The 27,941-nt window shown below is 36.0% G+C and overlaps 1 protein-coding gene across 2 annotated transcripts in view; it reads left to right on the forward strand.

Moving 5' to 3' along the window:
• PPP4R4 (protein phosphatase 4 regulatory subunit 4) overlaps window positions 1-26,263 on the forward strand; it is a 101,957-nt gene extending 75,694 nt beyond the window's left edge. For both annotated transcript variants that reach the window (XM_036071868.2, XM_078054156.1), the window contains exons 15-25: window positions 2,064-2,169; window positions 3,616-3,763; window positions 4,829-4,973; window positions 7,755-7,796; window positions 7,893-7,967; window positions 14,263-14,332; window positions 14,877-14,963; window positions 15,259-15,352; window positions 16,378-16,448; window positions 22,469-22,616; window positions 25,156-26,263. In XM_036071868.2, the coding sequence (XP_035927761.2) occupies window positions 2,064-2,169; window positions 3,616-3,763; window positions 4,829-4,973; window positions 7,755-7,796; window positions 7,893-7,967; window positions 14,263-14,332; window positions 14,877-14,963; window positions 15,259-15,352; window positions 16,378-16,448; window positions 22,469-22,616; window positions 25,156-25,180 (1,011 nt within the window). In that variant the 3' untranslated portion in view covers window positions 25,181-26,263. The remainder of the gene's footprint in view (window positions 1-2,063; window positions 2,170-3,615; window positions 3,764-4,828; window positions 4,974-7,754; window positions 7,797-7,892; window positions 7,968-14,262; window positions 14,333-14,876; window positions 14,964-15,258; window positions 15,353-16,377; window positions 16,449-22,468; window positions 22,617-25,155) is intronic.
• The last annotated feature ends 1,678 nt before the right edge of the window (window positions 26,264-27,941 follow it).

The following is a 27,941-nucleotide window of genomic DNA, read 5'->3' on the forward strand; positions in this document are numbered from 1 at the left end:
TCCTTGGTGATTCGGGGTCTTTTCTGATTCCGTACAAATTTTAGGATTGTTTGTTCCAGCACTTTGAAAAATGTCATTGGAATTTTGATCGGGATGGCATTGAAGGTATAGATTGCTCTGGGTAGCATAGACATTTTAACAATGTTTATTCTTCTGATCCATGAGCATGGAATGTTTTTCCATCTTTTGGTGTCTTCTTCAATTTCTTTCATGAGTGTTTTGTAGTTCCTAGAGTATAGATCCTTTACCTCTTTGGTTAGGTTTATTCCGAGGTATCTTCCTTTCCTGATTAAAACTCTTCAGAGTATAGGGATAGAGGGAACATTCCTCAAGTTCATAAAATCCATCTATGAAAAACTCACAGCGAATATCATCCTCAATGGGGAAAAGATGAGAGCCTTTCCTTTAAGATCAGGAACATGTCAAGGATGCCCACTCCCGCCACTATTGTTCAACATAGTACTAGAAGTCCTAACAACAGCAATCAGACAATAAAAAGAAATAAAAGGTATTCAAATTGGCAAAGAAGAAGTCAAACTCCTTCTCTGCAGATGACATGATACCTTATGTGGAAAACCCAAACGATTCCACCCCCAAATTACTAGAACTCATACAGCAATTTCAGTAATGTGGCAGGATACAAAATCAATGCACAAAGGGCGCCTGGGTGGCTCAGTTGGTTAAGCGACTGCCTTCGGCTCAGGTCATGATCCTGGAGTCCCGGAATCAAGTCCCGCATCAGGCTCCTTGCTCGGCAGGGAGTCTGCTTCTCCCTCTGACCCTAGCCCCTCTTGTGCTCTCTCTCTCACTGTCACTCTCTCTCAAATAAATAAAATAAAACCTTTAAAAAAAAATCAGTGCACAGAAATCAGTCGCTTTTTTATACACTAGCAATGCAACTGTAGAAAGAGAAATTAGAGAATCGATTCCATTACAATAGCACCAAAAACCAAAATATACATATTTTCATATGACTAGTATTTTTGCGTTTGAAATTCTGTTAGAATACACAAAATGAAAGAAAAGAGTAACATGTTTTTATTTAGTTCATTTATCTAAAATTCATTTTTTAAAATTCCTGTGATGCTTCTGTTTATGCACATTTCTTAAACTTTCTGTTCTAATTCATAGTGAATATTCTCCTTTTACATTTAACACATTAAAAATGCACAGAATAATACTCAATAGTGAGAAATAGCTTGTATAAAACACGAGAGGAGGTAGCAGGCAACACACTCCCAGCAATGTAAAGTTTTATTTTACTTGAATTTCAAGGGTCCTATAATAGCACTATAATACTCTGAATCTTCAAGAATTAAATATTATAGTATTTTTATGTAAGCCAAGATGGTGAACATGAATTTTATACTGGACACAATATATCTGGTTGAGAGATTTTTCTCTAATATGTAATCTGAACCCAAACCCAGGAAAGATAGATGATTGAATTCATTTAAAATTAATTAATTGTGCCCAGTGGTGTGACAGAAATTCAGAAGACAAAGGAGTATATAGAACACTAGTAAGAGTTACTGACACGGTGTCCCTTGGATTCTAAGTTTTATCTGTGGTATGGACCAGGGATCTCAATGAATGACACTGAGGCAGAAGAGGCAGAAGCAAACCAGAAAGATTGAAAAGTATACCTGATCATGGGATCTCTAGGTTTCTATTTTAGAAGTGGCACATTTTTGGTGATGTATCTGACCCAGGGCATGTTCTTGCAAATATTTGTCCAGGGAATGGCTAAGAGAATGGGTGGCTGAGAGGTATTGGGGGAGAATGTCACTTAAGCTGAAGTTTCAGGCAGAGAAAGGATAGTCAAATATAAATCAGATCGGGATGATTTGAAAATGACCGTGCCAAACTACATTAACTTTGTAATGTGATACTTAGGTTGATTTGCCTGAGTGATATTAACATTAAATTAAGAAGACACTAACACAGTGATCTGAGAGGCAGACAACATTGCTCTTGCTTTTAGCCAAAACTGAAAATTGATTTGTGGAGCAAAATTATGCTATTAGATTGATTTAATTGTCTTTCTTACCTATTTCTTTAAGAATGTCTTGCCTGTTCAAAAGGCAGCTTCACGAACTCTATGCATTTTTCTGCGTTATAATCGTAAACAAGAACAGAGACATGAGGTCATTCAAAAATTAATTGAACGTAAGTAATCATTGCCTCTCATTTTGAAAAACAAAGTAAACTGGCCTTAGTTAGCTCTGACTGACTTTATCAATTTTGCCATGAATAGTTAAGCTGATATTGGTAAATATCTGGAGTGTGTTTGTCTTTGAGTTTTGGAGGTTAATTTTTTTTGGTTTTAGAAATCTATATGACAGGATCAGTCTGTGATGAATGGAAGTAATAATTGGTCTGGGCCTTCTTTAGTGAGTTTCTACACTTGAGAAATTAAATTTATGTTGAAAGTCTAGTTTCTACCCTGATGAAATAGCATTTGGAACTAAAATATGAGTAGAATATCCATGAATGTAGTCATTTATTTTATGTTTTTATTTTAAATATTAACAGAATGAGGGGGTTTTTGGTTTGTTTCCTTGAGTAGAGTTGATAGTACACATAAATATGAATCTGGTAAGCCTAGGTGGTTCATAATGTCTTAAAAAAATTAAGTCAATTAACAAATGCAAATTTATTTTAATTTACTAAGGGCTAAAATCAAGATAAAAACCTTTAGTTGGAGTGTTAATTCTAGAAATAGTGGCACACACTTATATATCCTTTTTAATTACTGTATACTTGCTTTGACCATAATGTCTTAATGTTTTCATTAAACTCTGTTTTCCAGCATAGGTAGGTAATGGGATTTTCTAGTTACTGGAGTTTACCATTTTAAGTATGGATCACCACGAGTATATAAAATTCTATTTAAGAAAAATTATGCTCGGTATACTTTAATCTTTCTCTTTTTTACTCTGTTTTAATTTTCATTTTTCAGTGATAGGACCACACATTTAGAATCAGTTTTATTTTGTAACGAGATTCTGTTTGGATTTAAATATTAAGAATTTTGCTTTTGAACATTTGTGTAATTAGGGAGAAAATAATCCTTTAAATGTTAACCTGAATTATTGTCAGTAATACAGTGTTTACGTATGACTTAAACCACTTTAGAGCATTCTTATGAAAATGAGGCAAAGAAAGCAGTTAATTTGATTGATCAAATATAACTTCAAAGTTTGAAATTATACAAACTTGCATTTGAATTCCAACTCTGCACCAACCAGCTCTGTGACTTTAACCTCTGAATCTCCTCTCAGGAGGATAAATCTATGCTTATCCCATTGGGTTGCTTTTCAGGATTAAATGTGATAATACGTTTAAAGTACTCAGCACATAATGGGTGATCAAAAATAGTTTATATATTCAGTACTTAAAAATTACTTTTTTTTCTGGTTTTTGAGATGTCATTATTTTGGAAGTCTACAAATCTGGAGTGTATAATATGATTTTTTTCTCTTACCTCTTGTATTTGCTAAACAAATTGTGGATACAAAGAAACCTGTCATGGATTTTGTGTGTTTGATTTTGTCACATACAATTTTGTGTAGGAAAAATTAAACTTCTCTTTTTTGTTATTGTTGTTTCTAGAACTGGGCCAAGGAAAAAGTTACTGGAATAGACTTCGATTTTTGGATACCTGTGAATTTATTATAGAGATCTTTTCCAAATCATTTTTCTGTAAATATTTCTTTCTACCTGCTATTGAACTGACACATGATCCTGTGGCAAATGTGAGGTATGGTACCAATCCAAGATAATACTTGAAAAAATTGTACTTTTAAATTTATCTTCTATAATATATCTACTTATATAATGAACATGCAAAATCTTTTTCATAGTCAGTTTAAAAAGACAAATAAATAATTTATACTTACTTTGAAATTCCTAGTAGTTCTAGTTAATGAGCCTCAATAGGACTTGGAAGCATAATCTTTTTTTAACTGTCTCAGGTCTTTTGTTTAATGGGTCGAGAGGGCAGTAGTCAAAGCCAGACTGGCAGGCTTCTCCTGACACTTGGATACACACATTGACATCAGGAGAAGGTTGAGTAGATATTCTTAATTTATGGATCTTCTAAGACTAAAGAAAAAATAACTCAAAGTTGGCTTGGCGAAGTTCTGTCCATTTTAAGTCAGATCACTTCACTCCTCTGTGCAAAATTCTCCATGGCTTCTTATGGTGCTCAAAGGAAAAGCGAGGCTCCATGCCGTGGCCTACAAGGCCCTGAACGAGCTGGCCTCCTGTTGCAAGTTTGGGCCAATTTGGGGTGACAGCCAAGGCAAGCTCCCCCTATAGGGCATATGCGCTACTGCAGGCCCCTGCCTGTAATGCTCTTCTCCAGATGTTCACATTACTTGTTCCCTCATTTTCTTTAAGGCTTTGCTTAAATCATATCTTTTCAGTGAAACCTTCACTGAAACCCTCTATGACCACGTGTTTTAAAATTGTAACACCCCTCCTCTGGTACTCCCTCATCCTTCCCTGCTTTCTTTTTCTCCACAGCACTTAGCACTGTCTGATAGACATTTTACTTATTTCCGTATTCTTTCTTCCCTACCCCATACTACGGTGTAAGTTCCACAAGAGCAGAGGATTTGTTGGTTTCATTCACTGTTGTATCTCCGCACCCAGAATAATGCATGCTTGACTCATCACAGGCACTCCATAAACATTTGCTACACGGTAAATAAACTCCCACGCTATCCGCTATCCGGAGTTTGAATTTTCTTTCAATGTCATGTTACTATTATTCTTAGTTATTAAATGCATTCAAAAGCAAATACTGTTTAATTTATTATAGAATGAAACTTTGCTACTTGTTGCCCAAAGTGAAATCTACCCTGAAGATCCCTGCAGATAAGCATCTACTTCAGCAGTTAGAAATGTGTGTGAGGAAACTCCTCTGTCAAGAAAAAGATAAGGATGTTCTGGCTATTGTAAAAAGAGTAAGTATCACTCTTACCACCATGTCTGCATGTCTTGCATGAAGAGAGTGTCAATCTTCGCTTCCCTGTTTTACTTGACAGGATAGCAGTATGTTAAAATACTTACATTGTTGCTAGAGTAGGATTAGTAACTGACTTGGCTGATGTGTGTGCTACAGCTCGTAAAGTTCCTTCCAAAGGGCACTCAGACACTCAGCTTCTATTACTAGTAATACAAGCGCCATGAGAGTGAGCTTGGGACATTTGAGGTACTTAATAAATACTGGTCAACCAAATGCTTCATCCACCAGACTTGATTTATAAGGGATTATAATCCAGGAAGACTTTGTTGGTAAAATTGGGGAAGTCACACTTCATAGAAATTCAGCCCTGGAAGGGCCTTCGTGATCTGTTTGATTTTTGCTTCAAAAGCTCTAGGCCTAGAGATAGTAAATGTCTGCTTGAGATCATATCAGCAAGTTGCAGAGCTGGGGCCAGAATATAGATCTCTTACCCTGAGTGCATTCCTTTTTCAGTAATGTAACATCGTGTCTTACGAGTTTTTTGTTTGTTTTGTTTTAGCACAGGATCTTATATGGATTGTTTGGGGATGTTAGAAACTAAAAGTAAAAATTTGGGTTAGTGAAGTCAAACCTGAAAATACCTCATAGTCTTCAAAAACTTTTTGCTGGGGCGCCTGGGTGGCTCAGATGGTTAAGCGTCTGCCTTCGGCTCAGGTCATGATCCCAGGGTCCTGGGATTGAGTCCCGCATCGGGCTCTCTGCTCCTTGGGAGCCTGCTTCTCCCTCTGCCCCTCTCTCTCTCTGTCTCTCATGAATAAATAAATAAAATCTTTAAAAAAAAAAACAAAACAACTTTTTGCTGAACTTGTAACTAATATTTTTATAAGATTAAGTCGAATTAAAGTGGGTACTCTTACGAATCTAAATGTGAACTTCAACTTCGTGATTTGTAATGAGAGGAATTAATTTATTAATGTCTTTAACTTAGCATCAATGATGAGAAAAAAAAAGAGAATCCTTTGATGTTTTTTTTCCTTTTGTTTCTAGAGATCATTGCCAGATGTCACACAAGGAACTTTTTTAAAAAAATTTTTTATTGTTATGTTAATCACCATACATTACATCATTAGTTTTTGATGTAGTGTTCCATGACACACAAGGAACTTTTTAATAAAGTGATTTGACAACTTACTATTAATTAGTATACTCTTGTTTTACTGAAATGTGAATTCCTCTTTTGCCAACTAAACTAACCAGAAATACCCAGAGTCTGGACATGCATCTACATCTAAAAGCATATTACATACTATATATATATATATATATATATATATATATAGTATGTAATATGTAATATATATGTATATATTACAATAATATGTAATATATATGTATATATAGTATGTAATGTTTTTATTATAGTATGTAATATGTTTATATATATATAAATAAAATATATTACATGTATTTGTTTATACCAGATATTTCTGTTCTTACCATTTAATTACAAAAGTTTAGGCAATAGAGTTAACTTTCAAAGTAATAAACCTAAGAGGGTTAGTTACTTTTTTGAAAGAATTTATTAACTCAAAAGATAAACTGACCATATAAGTAGGGACAAAAATGATATAATTAGTGGATTATTAATCTACAATGGGTTATTCTGGACTAGAGCTCTTTAGGTATATGTCACATGAGGAAGTCAACCAATCCCATGAAAATTCTTTAGTCTAATGTTTATCAAAGTGAAATCTTGGCATGGGAACCTCTGAGGAAGCTATACAGAGCTTCGGGATAAAAATGGCATGGCTTTATGCTAGTCAGTTTTTTAAGATGGGAAGTAATTGTATTTAAAAGGGACATTTCATGGCATAAACTAATATTTTCAGAAATTTCAGCATAAAAATAAGGCTTCAAATAATATTACATTTGCAATGGCTAGCTTTGGGCATAAGAATATATAAATGTACTTTATTGGGGCCATCAGAGTTACTCCTGAAGAGAAGTACTGTCCTCTATCAGAGTTAGAATCCTGGGTTAGATGGACCGTTGTTTGATTGAAACAATTTGTTTCAGACTAATGTGTTCTGAAAGAGAAATACTAAATCAAGAAATACTTTCGGGGCAAAGTCTTAGTGGTTAGAATGTCATAATGGTCAAAAGTTTCTGCGGAAAGGAACTAAGGATTTTAAGCCAAATGAGAGTTTGCTTCATCTATAGTTAGCTAAAAGTTTTTTTAAAAAATTCAAAAATTATTGGGGCTTCCGGGTGGCTCAGTTGGTTAAGTGTCTGCCTTTGGCTCAGGTCATGATCCCAGGGTCCTGGGATCGAGCCCCGCATCGGGGTCCCTGCTCAGCGGGAAGCCTGCTTCTCTCTCTCCCACTCCCCCAGCTTGTGTTCCCTCTCTCGCTGTCTCTCTCCCTGTCAAAAAAATTAAAAATTCAAAAATTATCTTGTATTTCTGAAAATTCAGAGAAAAGTGGCCCTGGGAGTTATTAGAAGTTTGTTAGTTTGTGTGTGTTTAGTGTGTTCACAGTATCCCTGGAGACTTGCTCTTCTTAAGGTCAAAGTCTTCTACAAGTGCAAATGGATCCTGGCCTTCGGAGGTTAAAAATACAGAGTAAAGTTGGGAAGAACTTCAGAGATTTTCTAATTTAGCCTTCCACAGAGTAGAGAAATCTCCTCTTTGAACCTCCCTCTGGAAGGGGAGTCTTTTTGAGAAATGATTGGTTGGTTTAATTTAATTACTGCTGAATAATTTTCACAACTTTGCTTACAGACCGTGTTAGAGCTGGACAGAATGGAAATGTCCATGGATGCGGTAAGCACACACCTTACCTTTTGCTGAAAGAATATTTTAAAATTGGCAGAAGCTTATCATAATGTCTTATAATTTCATTTTAAACTTTAAACTTAGTTTCAGAAAAAGTTTTATGAAAAAGATTTGTTGGATCAAGAGAAAGAAAGAGAAGAACTACTTCTTATGGAAATGGTACGTTGTTTTTGCATGCACGCATACATACTTATTCCTGACCAGTGTTAGCTGGGCTTTGTTATGAATTACTTATTAGTCATTTCCTTCAATTTCACACTGCTGTTTTTCTTCCTAAATGATTAAAGAAGTGTCCTGATCTTTTGAAATCTCTTTTATGAACTGGAAGGAAAACTACATGTGAGAGCCTTTCAAAAAACAACTAACTTTGGGGTGCCTGGGTGGCTCAGTCGTTAAGCGTCTGTCTTCTGCTCAGGTCCTGATCCCAGGGTCCTGGGAGCGAGCACATCAGGCTCCTTGCTCAGCAGGAAGCCTGCTTCTCCCTCTCCCACTCCCCCTGCTTGTGTTCCCCCTCTCTCTTTCTCTCTGTCAAAAAATAAATAAAATCTTTATAAACAAAACAAAACAAAACAAAAAAACCACAACTACTTTATTGAAGTATATAATTGGCATACAATTAACTGCATATATATATAAAGTGTTCAATTTGATGAATTTTGACATACGGATAATCCATGAACCCATTGCTACAATCAAAATGCCAAACACTTCCATCCCCTCAGAAGTTTCCTTGTGCCCCTTTGTAATCCCTATCTTCTACTCTGGTCCCCAAAAACCACTAATCTAGTTCCTATCACTATAAATTAGCTTGCAACTAGAATTTATATAAATTTGTTCATATATAGTATTTTCTGCTAATGTTTCTTTCCACCATCATAATTGTTTTGACATTCATCCATGCTGTTGTATATATCAGTAGATCATTCCTTTTTATTTCTTAGTAGTATTCCATATTACAGACATACCACAGTTTGTTTACCCACCCCTTAATGAGCACTTGGGTTACTTCTAGTTTGGGGATGTTAGAAATAAGGCTGCTATGACCATTTATAAAGAAGTCTTTGGATGGACATATGCTTTGTTTTCTTTTGGGGAAATACCTAGGAATGTAATGGCTGGATCATACGGTAGGGCATGCTTGACTTAAAAACAAACAAAAACTGTGCCATTTTACATACCCATTGGCTGTGGTGGAGGGCTTCAGTTACCCCATATCCTCTTAGCTTGATAGGGTGGGTATGTAATCGTGTCTCATTGGGCTTTCAAATTGTAAATCCCTAATGCCTAATGATATTGAACATCTTTTTGTTTGTTTATTGGTCATCTTTATCTCTTATTTGATGAAGTCTGTTTTCAGATTTTTATTAAATTTTTAAAAAAGATTTTATTTAGTTATCTGAGAGAGAGAGTGAGAGAGAAAGCATGAGCGGGGGGGAAAGGGAGAAGCAGGCTCCTCACTGAGCAGGTAGCCTGAACTGGGATCACGACATGCCGAAGGCAGATGTTTAACTGACTGAGGCACCCAAGTGCCCCTGTTTTCAGATTTTAAAGTGGATTGTTTGTCTTCAGTTATTGAGATGTAAGGGTCCTTTATATACTCTGAATACTACTTCTTTGTCAGATCCACATTTTATGAGTATTTTCTTGGAGTTTGTGACTTATCTTTCACTTAATGGTGTCTTTTGAAGAGCACTTTTTAATTTTGATGAGGTTCGACTTAACAGTATTTTCTCTTTTGTTTATGCTTGTTTGTTACAAGAATCCTTTGTCTATCCCAAAATTACAAAGACTTTTTCCTATGTTTTCTTCTAGAAATTTTAGTTTTAGGTTTTACAGTTAGGTCTGTGATCCATTTCAATTAGTTTTATATATTTTTTTCATTTGAATATTCAATTATTCTAGCATCATTTGTTGAAAACTTCTCTTACTGAATTGCCTTAACATCTTAAAAAAAAAATTGTCCATATATGTATGTGTTTATTTCTTGACTCCTTATTCTGTTCCACTGATTTATATGTTTATCTTTTTGGCAATTCCAAACTGTCTTTATCATAATAACATTACAGTAATTCTTGAAATCAGGTCAGTTAAGTTTTTCAACTTTGTTCTTTTTTAAATTGCTTTGGCCAGTCTAGGCCCTTTTCATTTTGATATAAAGTTTAGAATCAGTTGTCCATTTACATAAAAAGTTTGCTGGAATTTTTGTTAGGTTGTGTGTTAATTAGGATTGATAGATCAATTTGGATAATTGCCATCTTAAAGAATTTTTTAGTCCATGAACATTGTCTACCACTCCATTTGTTTAAATCTTCTTTACTTTTTTCTACATAATTTTGGTAGTGTTAAGTGTAGAGTTAAGAAAGTCTTTTGTTAGATTTATTTCTAGGTATATTATGGTTTTGGGAATTATTATAAATGGAATTGTAATTTTTAATTTCACTTCCTAAAATTTTATTGCTGCTGTCAGTTACTGTTGATTTCTGTATATTAGTCTTGTATTTGTTCTAGAGTTGTTTCTTAGATTTAATAGGGTTTTCTACATGAGCTATTACATCCTCTTTAAGTATAGCAAGATTACTTCTTCCTATTCAGTGTTTATGCCTTTTATTTCTTATGTCTAGTTGCAAGGTCTAGGACTTCCAATATAATAAAACACTTCCAGTTTAATAAAAGTGATGGAAGCATCATCCTTGTCATTTTACTGATTTTAGGGGGAAACAGCTCAATCTTTCACCATTAAGTATGATATTACCAAGAGGTTTTATGTGGGTGCCCTTTATCAATTTGTGGAAATTCCCTCCTATTCCTAGTCTGAGAGTTTTTATGAATGATTATTGAATTTTGTCCAATGCTCTTTCTGCATATTTTTTTTATTTTATTTTTTATTTTTGTTTATTTATTTGATAGAGACAGTGAGAGCAGGAACACAAGCAGGGGGAGTGGGAGAGGGAGAAGCAGGCTTCCCGCTGAGCAGGGAGCCCAATGCGGGGCTCGATCCCAGGACCCCGGGATCATGACCTGAGCCGAAGGCAGACGCTTAATGACTGAGCCACCCAGGCGCCCCCTCTTTCTGCATATTTAGAAGTGATACTTGTTTTTTTCTACTTCATTCTGTTAAGACACTGAATTACATTGATCTTTTCAATGCCTAAATCAATCTTATATTTTAGGGATAAGCTCTACCTGGTGATGGTATGTTGTCCTTTTCTTTTTTGTTGGATTCTTGGCTAATTTTTAATATTCATCTATATTCATAGTGAAACTGGTCTATAATTTCCTTTTTTGTCATTTTTGGGGTCTTTTAAATTTGGTATTAGAGTTATTCTGGCCTTATAAAATGAAATGTGTAGTATTACCACTTCCTCTGTTTTCTGGTGGAGTATGTATAAAATTGGTCTTATTTTTTCTTTGAGCTTTTGATAGAATTCACTAGTGGAACAGTCAAGCCCCAAAGTGTTCATTTTATTTTGCGTAAAGATTTTATTTATTTATTTGACAGAGAGACAGAGCCAGGGAGGGAACACAAGCAGGGGGAGTGGGAGAGGGAGAGCAGGCTTCCTGCGGAGCAGGGAGCCCAATGCGGGGCTCGATCCCAGGACCCCGGGATCATGACCTGAGCTGAAGGCAGACGCTTAATGACTGAGCCACCCAGGTGCCCCGCAAAGTGTTCATTTTAGAAAGGATTTTGAAAATTGATTCAACTACTTTAATAGATATAAAACTGTTTAGATTTTCTATTTCTTCTTTTGTAAATTTGATAAGTTGCTTCCCACACCCAAAATTCTTTGTCATCTAAGCTGTCAAAGTTGTTGCCATAAAGTTGTTTATATTCTTATATTCTTCTAATGTATATCAGATCCATGGTGACAACCCCTGTTTCATTCTTATCTTAGTGGCTGGTGTTCTTTCGCTCTTTCCCCTTCTCTCTCTCTCTCTCTCTCTCTCTCCCTTTCAGAATTGTTTTTTGGTGGTTTCTCTAGAGGTTACAATATACTTAACTTTTCAAAGTCTACCTATTATTAATGTTGTACCACTTCATTTAATAATGATGTGGATCTCTCTACCCTTTCTTTATGTTAAAATTTTTATGTGAATTATATCTGTATTGAAAACCCCACCAGTCAGTTGTCTCATGACAACTGATTCTAAACTTTGCTCTAAGTTGTGATATGTACCTTTGAAGAATTTAAGAGAGTGAACTTCTGTGTTCACTTTCTTATTTTTACCATTTCTAGTACTTTCTTTTGTTGCTCAGGATCCAAACTTCCCTCTGTTATTTTTTTTTTTCCCCTTCAGCCTGAAGAATTGTCTTTAGTTGTTCTTGGGATGTAGTATTTTGTGACATATTTTCTTAGTTTTCCCTAATCTGAAATATAGTGTTATCTGCCTTTGTCCCTGAAGGATATTTTCACTAGATAGGGAATTCTGGGTTGATAGCCTTTTTCTTACTGTACTTTATAGATGTGTGTTCTAGTCTCCAGAGCATCTGATAAAATATTAGCTTTCATTCAAATTATTGTTCTGTGTGTAATGTTGCTTTTCTCTGGCTACTTTGAAGATTTTTTTCTTTTATTCTTGCTTTTAGCAGTTTGCTTTTGATGTGTTTAGGCATAATTGACTTCAAATTTATCTGTTTTTGGATTTCCTTAGCTTCCTGAATCTGTAAACGTGTATTATTTCCCAAATTTGAGAAGGTTTGAACCATTATTTATTTAAATTTGTGTTCATTCTTCAGGGCGCTGGGGTGGCTCATTCGGTTGAGCATCCAACTCTTGATTTCAGCTCAGGTCATGATTTCAGTGTTGTGAGATTGAGCCCTGTGTCGGGCTCCAGGTGCAGTGAGGAGGCTGCTTGAAGATTCTCTCCCCCTTCCCCTCGCCCCACTTGCACACACCTGTGTGCATGCTCTCTCTCTCTAAAATAAATAAATCTTTTAAAAAATAAATAAATATGTGTTCACTCGTCTACTTCTGGGTCTTCAATTACACATGTAAGATCTTTTGATATTGCCCCACAGGTCCATGAGGTTTTGTTCTTTTTTTTTTTTTTCTTAAACTTTGTTACTCAGAGTGAATAATTTCTGTTGATCCGTCTTCAATGTCACTGACTCTTTCCTGTCCTCCCAATTCAGCTTCCAAGCTTATCCAGTGTTTTTATTCCCAATGCTGTATTTTTCAGTTCTCAAATTCCCATTTATTTCTTCTTTATATGTTCTGTCTTTCTGTGGAGAATTGTACTGTGAGATTAAACACTTAAGTGGAAATCTTCTGAAAAGCAATCACATTGCTTTAGCAGCCTTCTGAGACAAAGATCAAAGTTCAGGATAGATGTTGTAGAGCATAAGCAGGCTTTAAAAATTTTTAGGACCCAATGACCTAAACCCAAGACAAAAATCAGGTAATAGAAAAAGACCCACAGATGATACTGGTATTAGAGTTAGCAGAAAAGAACTTTAAGACAACATGACCAAGATAATAGAGGAAAAGGTGGACAAAATAGATAACACTACTTGTGAGCCCACTTAATAATATTTTAATTTTCAGTTTTACATGTTTTATTTTCAGTGTTAGAGATTCCATTTGGTTCTTTTTTTATGCAGACCAATTCTATATGGAAATTTTTTTAGTCTGTTGTCTATTTTCTCCCTGTTTTTCTTTACATATACAACTAAATAGAATGTGTGTTCTCCAGTTGTCAAATGTAGTGGGGGTTTTTTTTGTTTGTTTTTAAATTTTAAGTAGGCTCCATGACCAACGTGGGGCTTGAACTCATGACCCTGAGATCAAGAGTTGCATGCTCTACTGACTGATCCAGCCAGGCTCCCTGAGTGTAGTGTTTTATATGTGTCAGTTATGCTAATTTTGCTCAGAACTTGGTATGTTTATGATTTTCTTGCCTACTTGTTCTGTTTTTTTGGGATAAAGGACTCCTTTGAGTTTTGATAACATTTTGTTTCTGGATCTGGAAGCTGGTTATATAGGTGTATTCGTTTTGGGAGAATTCATTGAGCTATATGCACTTATAATTTATGCACTTAATGTATGTTATACTTCAATGAAACATTTAAAAATATCCAAAAGACCATTTCTTTTTCTCTCGGTCCTTTTAAAGAAAAATATTACTTTGCCACTTACCAATCAGAAATGAAAATGACTAATAGTAACAAATATTTTGCCAGTGAGAATTGGCAGATGTCTTCTAGAGTATAAATGCTCATTACAACAATGATACTACACTCATTGTTTTAGCTTGACAAACCCCCAAGGGCACAATGCTGTAGATGTTAAAAGAACACAAATCTGAAAGAACCTTGACTTCTTTTGACAGTAACTTGGAAAAAATAATTCTTTTCCAAGGCAGTTTTGTGAACTGTATTTGTATCTGTAAACCTTAGAATAATTTTCTAAATCTATATATGCTTACCTTTAATGCTAACATACTGTTTTCATAATAGGAACAATTAGAGAAAGAGAAGCAACAGAATGATGGGAGGCCCATGAGTGATAAAACCTTTGAAAAGAAACGTAAGTGGTTTTCCTGTGTCTTCACCACTAAGTCATACAATTAATGTTGCATCCTGGCATTCTGAAAACCCATGCTGATTTTCAGATTTGATATGGGAAATTGCTTTTCTTTCTTTCATTTTCTAAAATTTGTTTATGCAAACAATGAATCATGGAACACTACATCAAAAACTAATGATATACTGTATGGTGAGTAACATAACATAATAAAAAAATTTTTTTTAAAAAGTTCTTTTCAAAAATTGGCTGCTTCATGTGGGACTGACTTAGGAATACATGAATAAATGGTGCAAGTCAGTGTGGAGGTTCATATTCTTCAAAGGAAAACTTAAAGTCTGGTAACAGCAGTAAGACTGTGAAATTGGTCACTGAATAGTGAAGTTTGAAATATGTAATATGTAAATATATAAAGTAAGAATATTTGGGAAAGAGCATGCTGTTTAGCTAGGGACAGGGACTCATGTTCTCTGTGTTGTCTTGCGTGTGTATATGGAGATTAGGAGCTCAGAGGAAATTACAGAATTTAAAACAGAGTTTGTTTTAGGTAGAGACACTAAGACACCAACAACTCTGCCTAAGAGCATCCCTATTTCTGTTCCTGGACCTTCTGGAACAAGCACCCCATCGACAAGTAAGAAACAACTTCTTTTTATGTCTCCTTTTCCCCTTTTCTAAAAATTAATTACAGGGAAAGTCGCTCCATGAGATGAAATTCTAAAATGCTTTTTACCTTTTATCATTTCATTATTTCAGGAGTTCTTGATGGGCAGTAGGAGTAAGAGATAGTCCAGTTAGCTCAAACTGAGGAAAGGAAGCTGTACACATTTGTGCCTAATGAAAGTGGGGTTGGGGTTGGCAAGGGGATGGGGTTGGCGCAACTAAGGATGAACTGAACAGCTGCATTTTCCTTCTGCTTATTACTCCAGGCAAAGAAATCAAGAAATCCAAACTGATTCGAAGCCAGTCTTTTAATAATCAAGCTTTTCATGCAAAATATGGCAACTTAGACAAGTGTCCTAGGTATGATCTGTCAGCTATTCATGTTTTAATCCAATTTTTATTTTATAGTTACCATCTTTATTTATGTGAAATCAGGATTAATTTTGAGTTTTGTATAAGTCAGTAAATTGTAAGATTTCTTCTGTAAGATTCTCTATGAAAAAGCCTGTAGTCTACCTATTTGTATAGGAACAGGTATTCTGGCATTCTAGAAAAATTACCGCCGTGGTGCTGTATAATGACATCATGGGATCCATATACTGTTTTATGAGGGAGGTGGTGCTCTATCACATACGCCCCTCAGCCTCTAAGTGCATATGGACGTGCCCCATTTGCTAAGTGGATGTGGACATCCACATGCTGTTGATACTGTTTCTTTCTATATAGAGAAGCCATCGGCATGTGTCTGTGGTAAAGAGATCACAACCATTCTTCTTACAATAGATGAATGTCTGGTTTCCCCTTTTGCCCCACAGACTGAATTATAAATATAAACAGTTAAGATTAGGAGAGAATCAGCATAAATTCAATGACCATAATTTGTTATAAATGTTGTGCATATATAGTATGTAACAGCTGCATACCAATCAACAAAACTAATTTTAAGTAAACATAATTGTCTTTAAAAGTACTTATTGAGAAAAATAACATGGTATGGGAAAAATACATTTTTCTTTTGCTAAAGACAGCTTACTCTAGATTTTCAGCTATATTTTTGGACATTCTCAATAGATCTATCTGGAGTGATCTTGAGATGGACAAAAGAGATTAGAACTGAAGATAAGTTATTTCCAGGAAAATTTTACCCGTATTCTCTGTCTTAGCTGAGCCGAGAGAAAAACTTTAAGGAAATGCTTTTAAGTTAAAGACAAAGGAATTGTTGGGAGGCGTGGAATGTAAACAATAAATGAGAAGTAATAGTAGCAAATGTGCTTCATCAGAAGTAACGGGAAGCATTAAAAAAGATTAGAAAAGACCACGTGCCTAATGACTGGAGTGAAAGAAGCATATTCTTGTATTTTAAACTAAATCACCTTCTTTTCTAGTAAAAGTTCTACAGCAGGATATACACCTTCTGTCTCAGGGTTAGGAAAGACTTCTGTGATTTCACTGACAGGTAAGTAGAAATCTGAGCTCTTCAAAAAATTGCTAAGTATAATGAAATGTTATTTTCTTTAAATGACATACTTCTTTATTTCTAGATAGAGTGTTTTCCCTAGCCTTACCTCTTTATCAAATGCCCAAATAATTAAATTTTTCCCTAGCAACTAAGAAAATACTTGACTATGCCATTTTGTTTTCACTGTCAAAACTCAGCATTCAATGCTTTTGAAAGAGAGAAAGGACAGTAATAGGGTAGGTTTTTCCATAATCCGAGGGCCTCCTGGGGGCACAGATTAAATGTTTTTGCAATAATTTTTAAGGAAGTTAAAAACAGTAGGGCTTCATGGTGGATCATATGCAGCCAAACATTTACAGTATTACGTATCTGAATGTTTATACCAGGGGTCAGGTCAGCAAGCTTTTCCTGTAAAGAGCCAGGTAGTAAATATTTTCAGCTTTTTTGGTTAAAATCGTTTCTGTCACTATTATTCAACTCTGCTGTTGAGCAAAAAGCAGCCATAGACAGTACATAATGAATAGGTACGGTTATATTCCAGTAAAATTTTAGGCAGCAGGCAAGACTTGGCTCACAGACTGATAGCTTGCTGAATTCTGGCTTATATAATAGAACACAGACTTACACTATGAATAAGGGAAAATATATTGCTAAAAATTACTAGTGGCTCTAAGTATATTTTTAAGTTTTTATCTTAGAATATTGGCTAAAAATTATAGTATTGATCTATGGTCAGTTTTTAGTGTAAAGAATAGCAAATCTACTCAAAGTTCTGAAATTTTTTAAGTTTGGTCACATTTCCTTTTTAGGTTACGTTTTTGAATATTTTGTCCTTCTCTTACCTCTTACTGTGTTCTTATTCTCATGAAAAATAGATATACACTCACTGGCTGTTCTATAAGCAGTATGTTCTCATTTGCCAGATCAGAAAAATCTTTCTAATATTAAAGCACTGACATTCATATGCCCTGTATAGAGTGGTTCTACAAGACAGACTATGAGTAGCATAAGAAACCTGAATGAATTTGATAACAGGAAGCTTTTGAACTAAAGTTATCAACAATTCTTGAAGTGAGGGCTATAAATAATAAAACTGTTGTTTACTTTTATCATAGCAAATCAGTGAATTCTTTAGGAGATACTAAGGGAACATTCAGGGTTTGTGAACTTTATATACGGAGTGTCTTTAAGAATTGTAACTATATATGGAAAGTCAGTTTGAATTAGCTCAGCTTGGAGCTAAATGGTGCAGATGATTATTGATATCCATAAGTGGTTCTTCAGACTTGCATGGATCCAATTTGGTTTCTTGAAGATGAGTTCAAATGAGCATATTTATTCATGAGCTTCTAACAATCCTTGCCCAGAAATTTCTTTGCTTAAGTCATTAAGAATATTGATTCAGAATGGTTTTTTTTTTTTTTTTAAGATTTTACTTATGTATTTGACAGAGAGAGTGAGAGACAGTGAGAGGGAACACAAGCAGGGGGAGTGGGAGAGGGAGAAGCAGGCTTCCCGCCGGGCAGGGAGCCTGATGCAGGGCTCGATCCCAGGACCCTGGGATCATGACCTGAGCCGAAGGCAGATGCTTAACCGACTGAGCCACCCAAGCGCCCCATGATTCAGAATGGTTTTTTATAAGTTTCAATTATTTTGTGCACTAATTTCTCCAGTTTTTACTTTGCTAGTTCTTAAGTCACCTTGAGAATCAAGAGTGTGTATGTGATCTACTGATCCGTAAAACTTAACATCCAGAGTCTTAAATAAAATAATGTATTTTATAAGGGTAAATCTTGTATTAAAATATTTGGAAAATATTCTGTCTTAAGGGTTCAGTATTATTTTGAGGAGAGGGAATATTGGTTGAATGAAATCTCTTCTAGGTTATTGTATATTGCTTAATGAAGTACAGACTGAGGAAAAAGTCGTTACACAATTACACATCTGATCTACAAAGAGAAAAAGGGAGCAAAATGTCTTTTTACAAACGTATTAGATGTTCACATAGAGAAGAGATTTTACTTACTTTGGGACTTAAGGCAGGCTTCAAGATGTTTATGTCATTTGGGATGAAGCCTAAGGTATGCTGGGATTTCTGACGGGCAGAGAAGTGTATGGAATAACATCCTATTCAGAGTACGTGTCATAAAGAGGACGTGTCAATGTCTTGAGGAAGTAGCAGTAGGCCAGTTTGTCTGGAGCACAGAGTTGAGTGTAGAAGGGTGGGGTAAATAAAGCTGAAATGAAAGGTCAGAGTTATCGCTTGGAAGGTCAAATTGAGTATTTGTTACTTAATATGAACCCATCGGTAATTGGTGACTTTTGCCTGTCTTCAATTCATCCAAGGCTATGTGGCTACAACAGACTGGGGGAAATACGAAGGGAATGCTAGTAAGGATTCAGGGAAACGAACGGCAATGTATCCATTAGTGGGTATGAAAATGCATGGAACCCTTTTGGAAAACAGTTTGGTAAAGTTCATCAAGAATCCTAGTTTTAAAAAGTAGTCTTTGAGTCAAGCAATCCCATTTCTAGTGACCTGTCATGAAACAGTAGGATAAAATACATGAAACGTGATAAAATATATCATAGTTTGTACCTTTGGTATGGTGTGATAAAAATGGCACTTCACCTTTGTCACCCTTCTTCAAACCTACAACCTTAAGAAGAGCATCCACTAAATTCTAATAGAAGGGCATCCTGCAAAACGTTTGGCCAATACCTCTCAAAACTGGTAAGGTCACCAAAAACAAAGAGAGGCTCAGGAGAGCCGACAAGTGAAGGTAATGTTGTATGCCGGATGGATCCTGAGACAGAAGCAGACATTAGGCAAAAACTAAGGAAATTGAATGCGCTATGGATTTTAGTTAATAATAATAATAATAATAATAATAATAATAATAATAATAATGTCTCATTACTGGCTCATTCCCTGTAACAAGTGTAGCATACTAGAGTGAAGTGTTAGGAGAGGAAACCGAGTTAAGGGGGTGGATGAAAATTCTCTGTATTATCTTCTCAATTTTTCTGTAAATCTAAACTTTTACAAAATAAAGTCTATTTTAAAAAATAACTTTTATAGTAACTTCAAAAACATTAAGTCTTCAGGGATAAATTTGACAAAATGTGTATTCTGTGTACACTAAAAAATTCAAAACATTGCTGAATGAAATTAAAGAAGACCTAAATAAATGGAGAGAGATACTATGTTTTTGAATGGAAAAACCTAACATTGTTATGGTGTCAGTTCCTTTTAAATTAAGCCAGAGATTTAATGCAATCCTCATCAAAATTCCAGTAGGCTTTTTGTAGAAATGTACAAGCTGATTCTAAAATCTAAATTGAAATGCACAGAACTGTGGATAGCCAAAACCATTTTGAAAAAGAAAACCAAATTTAGAGAGCTTAAACTGCCTGATCTCAACACTTGCTAGAAAGCTTCAGTAGTCAAGATGGGAATGTCTACACTGACATACGTAGGCAATTGAGTTTCCACAAAGACTCCAGGATAAATCAGTGGTAATGGGATAGTATTTTCAAAAAATGATGCTGCATAATACCCTCTAGTTCCATCCACGTCATTGCAAAGATTTCATGCTTTTTGATGGCTGATATTCCATTGTATAGTTATACCACATCTTCTTTATCCATTCATCTGTTGATGGACATCTGAGCTCTTTCCATATTTTGGCTATTGTGGACATGGCTGCTATAAACACTGGGGTGCATGTGCCCCTCAAATCACTATGTGTTCTTTGGATATCTAAATTTAAAAAAAACAAAAACAAAGCAAAGTGACCCTCAATCCTTATCTCACACTACACACAAAATTATCTCAAAATGCACGATAAACCTAAGCATAAAAGCTAAAACTATGACATTTCTGAAGAAAATATTACAGAAGGAAGTCTTTGTGATTTGGGAATAGACAAAGATTTCCCCAAACCATAAAAGAAAAAGTTAACATACTGGACTTTATCAGAATTTAAGACTGCTCTTTGAAATAGAGCATGAACAAAATAAAAGGCAGGACACAGATTGTAAGAAAATAATCATATTACATATACCTGACAAAGGACTTATATTCAGGATGAACAAAAGAAATCTTTAGAACTAATTGGTCAGCACTGTGAAGTGCGTGTAAGGATATAGAGCAACTCTCCAGAATGGTTATTCATTGCTCATGGAAATGCAAAATGGTACAACCACTTTGGAAACAGTTTGGCAGTTTTTTTCTTTTTTTTTTTTTTTAACATATTATTATTTGTTTCAGGGTACAGGTCTGTGATTCATCAGTCTTACACAATTCACAGCACTTACCATAGCACATACCCTCCCCAATGTCCATCACCCAGCCACCCCATCCCTCCCATCCCCCACCCTCCACTCCAGCGACCCTCAGTTTGTTTCCTGAAATTGTCTCTTATGGTTTGTCTCCCTCTCTGGTTTCGTCTTGTTTTATTTTTCCCTCCCTTCCCCTATGATCCTCTGTCTTGTTTCTCAAATTCCTCATATCAGTGAGATCATATGATAATTGTCTTTCTCTGATTGATTTATTTCGCTTGGCATAATACCCTCTAGTTCCATCCACGTCATTGCAAATGGCAAGATTTCATTTTTTTGATGCCTGCATAATATTCCATATTATATGTATATACCACATCTTCTTTATCCATTCATCTGTTGATGGACATCTAGGCTCTTTCCATAGTTTGGCTATTATGGACATTGCTGCTATAAACATTGGGGTGCACATGCCCCTTCGGATCCCTACATTTGTATCTTTGGGGTAAATACCCAGTAGTGCAATTGCTGGGTCATAGGGTAGCTCTATTTTTGACTTTCTGAGGAACCTCCATACTGTTTTCCAGAGTGGCTGCACCAGCTTGCATTCCCACCAACAGTGTAAGAGGGTTCCCCTTTCTCTGCATCCTCTTCAACATCTGTTGAGATGTTGGCTAAATCATTTCCTGATTTGTTAATTTTAGCCTTTCTGACTGGTGTAAGGTGGTATCTCATTGAGGTTTTGATTTGTATTTCCCTGATGCTGAGTGATGTTGAGCACTTTTTCATGTGTTTGTTTGGATGTCTTCTTTGCAGAAATCTGTTCATGTCTTCTGCCCATTTCTTGATTGGATTCTTTGTTCTTTTGGTGTTGAGTTTGATGAGTTCTTTATAGATTTCGGATACTAGCCCTTTATCTGATATGTCATTTGCAGATATCTTCTCCCATTCTGTCAGTTGTCTTTTGGTTTTGTTGACTGTTTCCTTTGCTGTGCAAAAGCTTTTTATCTTGATGAAGTCCCAATAGTTCATTTTTGCCCTTGCTTCCCTTGCCTTTGGCAATGTGTCTAGGAAGAAGTTGCTGCGGCTGAGGTCGAATTTTTGGCAGTTTCTTATGAAGCTAAATATACACCTACTATGTGATCCAGCAATTTCACTCCTAGGCTTTTATTTATAAGAAATTAAAACACATATCCATACACAGACTTGTACACAATTGTTCATGGCAGCTTTCTTTGTAATCGTCAAAAACTGGAAACAATCCAAATGTCTTTCAACAGGAGAATGGCTAAACAAATTTTGGCATATCCATACAATGGCACATCAGTCAGCAATGAAGGGGAATGAGGTATTGATATACACAACAACAAGGATGCATCTCAAAATAATGCTGAGTGAAAGAAGACAGACAGACTGTATGATTCCATTTACATAAAATTGTAGAAAATTTGAACTAATTTTTAGTGACCCGAGGTAGATTGCCTGGGGTGTGGGGGAGGGGCACCAGGGTGCAGGAGGGAGGAGTGGGTGTGTTCACTCTTGGTGGTGGTGATGGCTTCATGGGTGTATACGTACGTCAGACTTTAAATTTGTGCAGTTTATCGTACATAAACTCTACCTTAATAAAATGGATTTTAAAAGAAAAAGGTCAGCTATCATTAACCTTTCTTCTCTTAGGTTATCATCTTTCTTAGCACATTCAGTATGTCTGACTGTACTTGAATTCCTTCCAGATGACTCATTCCGCGCTCGCAGTGCCAGTAGCATTCCGACTTCCTTTTCTCCCAGTCCTTCCCTACCGAGCACCTCCCGTGGGGCAGGTAACTCAGCTGATCCAAAGAGCAGTGGAAGCAAAGACGCGCAACCACGAAAGGCTCCCTTGTAAGTAATCCAGTGCTGTGCTGGCTGGATCATTCTACTCTTTTCCGAGGCACTCTCTTTCCCACTTAAATTCTTTCCAAAGAAGAGACAATGTCCGTAATGAAGAAAAGGTAGAAATTAAAAGGAATTATTTTTACCTGCGCCTCTGTTACGTCAGCTACTTTTTATTTTTATTTTTTTAAGATTTTATTTATTTGACAGAGACAGCGAGAGAGGGAACACAAGTAGGGGGAGTGGGAGAGGGAGAAGCAGGCTCCCCGCTGAGCAGGGAGCCCGATGCGGGGCTCGATCCCAGGACCCCGGGATCATGACCTGAGCCGAAGGCAGACGCTTAGCCACCCAGGTGCCTCTAATAAGAAACTTTAAATGGCTCCTATTAAAACCCGAGATCCATTTATTTTCCTGTGAAGTGTTTGCATTCAGGGCATTTATCTCTGAGAAGACACTGGATATAATTGTATCCCTTTTAAACACCCAGCTCATGAACACAGTATGTAGTCCCCCAGTGCCTAGAAAGATGGGTACAGCTAAGGCCCCTGAAGGGATATTACTGCAGCCCGTAATCTGGGGTTGTGGGCCCAGCAAACTGGAGGTTTCTGCAGACCACACTTGTGCTTTCGCATTGTGGTTCTAAAGGGCCTCTCTTCTTTTCCCTCGTGGTTCCTTTTTGTGCACTATTTATATCCGGTTTGAATTGTTGAAGCCTTTGGTACTTGTGGTTGGAACATGTAACAGGGTAAACTCTCAAAGTCTCCATGGTGAGAGATCATATCAAGGTGGGACTGATCAGCCAGGGTGCCCAAACCATAGTGACAGGTTTATGCTTTCATATAGGATACCGGAACCTTCTGATTAGAATGGAGTTTAAACAGGACTCAGGTTTTCTTTTAAATATATTTCACTGAATTCATGAGTATTTTCTCATGAAGTTTCTCGAATGCATCTTTTTTTTTGCAGAAACTGCATGCTTTAGTCCCCTTTAGGAACTGAACTATATCATAATTTCTTCTAAATTTTAATTGGCCATTGGTATATATAAATACAGATGTATTCCAAATTCATTTAAAACTTAGAAAAAATTTATTGAATGGAGCTCAAGGAGAGAGTAGGATGATGTAATAGCAAAAGGCAATAGCAAATACAAAATGTAATATTGATATTACAGATTAGTCGCATTAATACTTTTATTTGCAGAGAATGTTCTTTGCCCTTACAATGATTGTTCAAATGACTATACTTTGAAGTTCTGTTTCGAAGTCTTGAGGATTGAGGACAGGATGGGGTAAAGGTCTGTAGAGAGCTTGGAACTGGAGCCTTGTGCTCTTGTGTCAACAGCGGGTGGCAGAACGCTGTGTGTTGTCTGTTTGGCGTCTGGGCCTCATTGTGCTCATCTGTGTGATGACAGGGTGCATTCATCCCTCAAGGGGCCTTCCTGTCTGTCACCCCTAGGCCTCTTCCTCTCAAAGGCTTGCCCTGGAATTCTTCTACTGAAGAACATATTTAATAACATCGGAATGTAGTTCATTCTCTTCTCAACTTATTTTTCTGTGTGTCATAGGCATTTTTTAAAGTAAAGATGGCTGAAACCTAATATTTTGACCAGTTCTCCTTTATTTCAGATTACTGTCTTCATCTGTTCTTTCTTTGCTGAGCACGTTTTTCCTTTTTATAGACTGAATTTTCTCTTGCTCAATATATATCCTTTATAGATAACATAAAATTATATCCATAGAATTATATAATCAGTTACATATAATTGAGGGTTAAAAAAATGAATCTAGAAACACTAAAAAATCACATCATTTGTTTCTTCTTTTCTGAATATTGTGAAGGAAGAGGGATGTTGGTATTACAGCTGCTTTTTTTAACAGGAGACTGGATATCGAGTCCATAACTCTATTTCCATGTGATGTAGTTGTAGCCTGGACTTTCTCATGAAAGCATACAGCCACATGGCTGGAATAGCTGATTGATATCTACGTTGGTCTAGTTTCTGTGAAGTATTATGCAAGATTCAGCGATGTGTCATATCCAAATGAAAATCTCTCCGTTTTCTGTAAAATAAGCTTAAGTGATTTCAGAAAATATTATCTCAGTGATGCTTCTCCAAAAAATTCCATGCAACACATTCTCCAGCTTTTCAGTGTCCTAGAGATGAGCCGTCTGGTATTTAGGAGTACCAGTGTCTTAAAGGAGGTACGGGAAGGCATCGAATATTGATGTATTTGGGCCTGTGTTCATTTCTGTTGTCGTTACACACAAAAAAGTGGGAAAAGTCATATGAATTGAATTGAATGTTATGTTAGATGTATGTAGGATTGGGTAATTAAAGAGTTCCAAGTCATCCTTAATGTGTGATTTCTTTTTCACTTAATCAGAATCCTCATATAGTCGGTTTATTTAAAGTAGATTGTGTTTCTTATTTACTTTGTAAGCATTGAATGGATAAAATTTTTCATGTTTTGTTTTTTCTTTTTCTCTTCTCTTTTTCCCTCCTTGTCCCTCCTTCCCTCCCTCCCTCCTTTCTTTCTTGACAAAGAAAACCGAGAAAATCCAATCCTTAAATATCTGCTTGATGAAGGAAGCAAAACAAAGACAACTGGAGATAATGTGATTGATGGACAAAAGCTAAAGCAAATGGCTGGGCTTTTTTTTTCTTTTTCTTTTTCTTTTTTCTTTTTTTTTTTGGTTAATGAATGGAAAAGAGACACATAATGGCAGCTGATGTGGATAAACTTTCCATATTTGAAATTAGATTCCCTAGGAGGTATACTATGTATTTCTTGAGTAATAATGTGATTACAGAATTCCAATGTCGTAGTGAAGTGCAATGAAAAACAACTTCAGCTATACGCTTTTAGCCCTGCCGCAGAAGGGACGGATCTCCATTCATCTGTGCAGGAGACCATCTATTTAACTGTTCTAGAGTTTTAGCACTCAAAAATTATATGGAAGTCCAAATCAACTGAAATTGCTTTAGCTAATCACTTGGAAGGGCCTGGGGAGTAAGAAAAACATTGCATCTTCTCACAAATCTCCAAGCCCAATTAAAAAGCCACACTGAAAAGGGTACGAACAGCAGTTTATCAGTCCTACGATGGTGGTGACAGTGTTATAACTGGACATTCTGAAATTTCAATTTGGCAATGAAAATTCTACCAAGGTTTCTGATAACTTGTAGCTTACAACTACCTTAAAAATAATAGATCGATGATTTCATTTCCTAGAAGAATTTATTTTATAAGTACTTTGTTTACATTGTAGATTGTATTTGTCCTTAAGTTAAAATGATGAATCTAGTTTGAATCAGCTGTTACTCCAAGCTATCATGCTTAAGCTATGTCAACAGCATTTATTTGTACTAATGCTAATATTTCCATAAAAATTTGCCTGTGGAACATACACAATTCTTAATTTTAAAATGTCAGTTCTTGAGATATACTGTATGAAGCTATTGTCAGCTTCTCCATTTCAAAATGCAATCAGCATATAACTATATTGATATTAGAAAATATTTGTTTTTTAAAATATATTGATGTATGATAAAGATGATCTAATTTGTGAATGCATATGCGTGTGTGGTTACTTTTTATAATGTGAAATAATGAATAATGAATTTACTCAAAATAAAACATAGGTTAATGAGATACCAGTGTTTGTGAAAAAAGTTTTAAATACTTTCCTGCAGCTTTTATTCTACAGTTAACGAGTAAGACAGTTCATTTTTAAGTAATGAACGAGCAGCACAGCAGCATCAGCTATAAATTATTCAGGGGACAGCAACTCAGCGTGAGACTTGGTCCAAGATGTGTGTTTCCCCTTTGCCTTTCATATGGCCTCTTCTGGGCTATTTTTAGTGATTCTTAGTATCTTTCATTTAAGGACAAAGAAATGGAATTGTTGAACTTCTCATTTGGTCAGTAGTTAAAACTTGGGTCGATTTGAGAGACTGGACAATATGGGCTCAGTGAATTCAGTGTTCTCTGTGGATTTTATGTAACTCAGCATCACTCACATGGAACTGAGGGCACGATTAGGAGAGAATGTGTGCGGTGCATAATGGGACATCCAGCACTTTGCTTCATACTCAGCATTGACTCTGTTGCTTTAAATAAAATGGAGAATTTCAGTTTATTTGTTCAATAATAACTAATAATAATAATAGCAGAGTTAGGGGCTTTATTTTCCATCGTGTGCGCACGGAAGAGTAAAGTGCTTTGTCACCAGGGCGCGTAGAGTTCAGGAGTACGTGCAAGTCAGCCGCGGTCTTGTTCCTACTTAATTGGAACAGGTCTTGTTCCTGTCAATTAAGACGATTAATCAACATTACTTTCGGGAGTTTTCTTTTTTTTTTCCCCCACAGAGCATGATTTCTAAAACTGTTGACCTGTTTGCTAAGATTATACTTCCAAGGACGGATATATAAAAACAGTAAAAAACAAATTGGTGACAGTTATGAATATCCGCATATATCTCAATTTACACCAGAAGCAAGATTGATACTCTCAGTAAAAGTTCTCCGTGTAACAACTCACCAGATAGATCCTTTAAAATAGTTGTGTGGCATCTGCCGCCGCAGTGAAATAGGGATGGCTGGCTCCTTTATCTTCTTGTTAATTATGGAGACTTGCATTTTTAAGGACAGGTTCTAGAATGTCTCCAGTTCACATTACAAGTGAAATAACAGACCCTGTAGAACTCCGTTTTCCTGGCAGAAACGGAGATCGGGCCAAAAAGGATTTTACTAATAAGCAAGAAGAGCATATGGAGTCTTGCTGATAATAACTTCGTACACGTTCAAACTCATTTCCATTATTTGACTTGCTGCGTTGAGAAGTCTTATTCTGGAAGGATGGCTCCATGAGCCCTGCAGTCTGTGGGCATGTGTGAGGTACTCAAACTGAAGTCGACCAGACTCTTCAGCTTGAGTAGGAGTTTTGCAGTGAAGATAAAATGAATTGGACCAACTCAGTGATCTGTTGTCAGTTTTTGCAGCGTGTGTGATAGTGTGTGAGTGTGGGTGAGTGTATGTGTTTGTGTCTATGTGAGAACAGTTTTTAAACCTGACACTTAAATATAGTGAAGACTTGTTGCAATGTTCAGACTTTGCCCCCTGAGTTGAAACCTTGAATTTTTTTGGTAAGATCTATTACATTTTTCATTAGTCTGCCTTTTTTCACCACACATAGATATACTTAGAAAAGCTGAAACCTGGGGTCTTAGGGACTTCTTCAGTCATATGTGGGGGGATTACTTTTTTCTTTTTTTTCATATCACTGTTTCCAAAGCAGGTGTTTGTTTTGTTTTTTAATTTTATTTTATTAT

Source organism: Halichoerus grypus, chromosome 8, assembly GCF_964656455.1.
Source record: "Halichoerus grypus chromosome 8, mHalGry1.hap1.1, whole genome shotgun sequence".
Lineage (NCBI taxonomy): Eukaryota > Metazoa > Chordata > Mammalia > Carnivora > Phocidae > Halichoerus > Halichoerus grypus.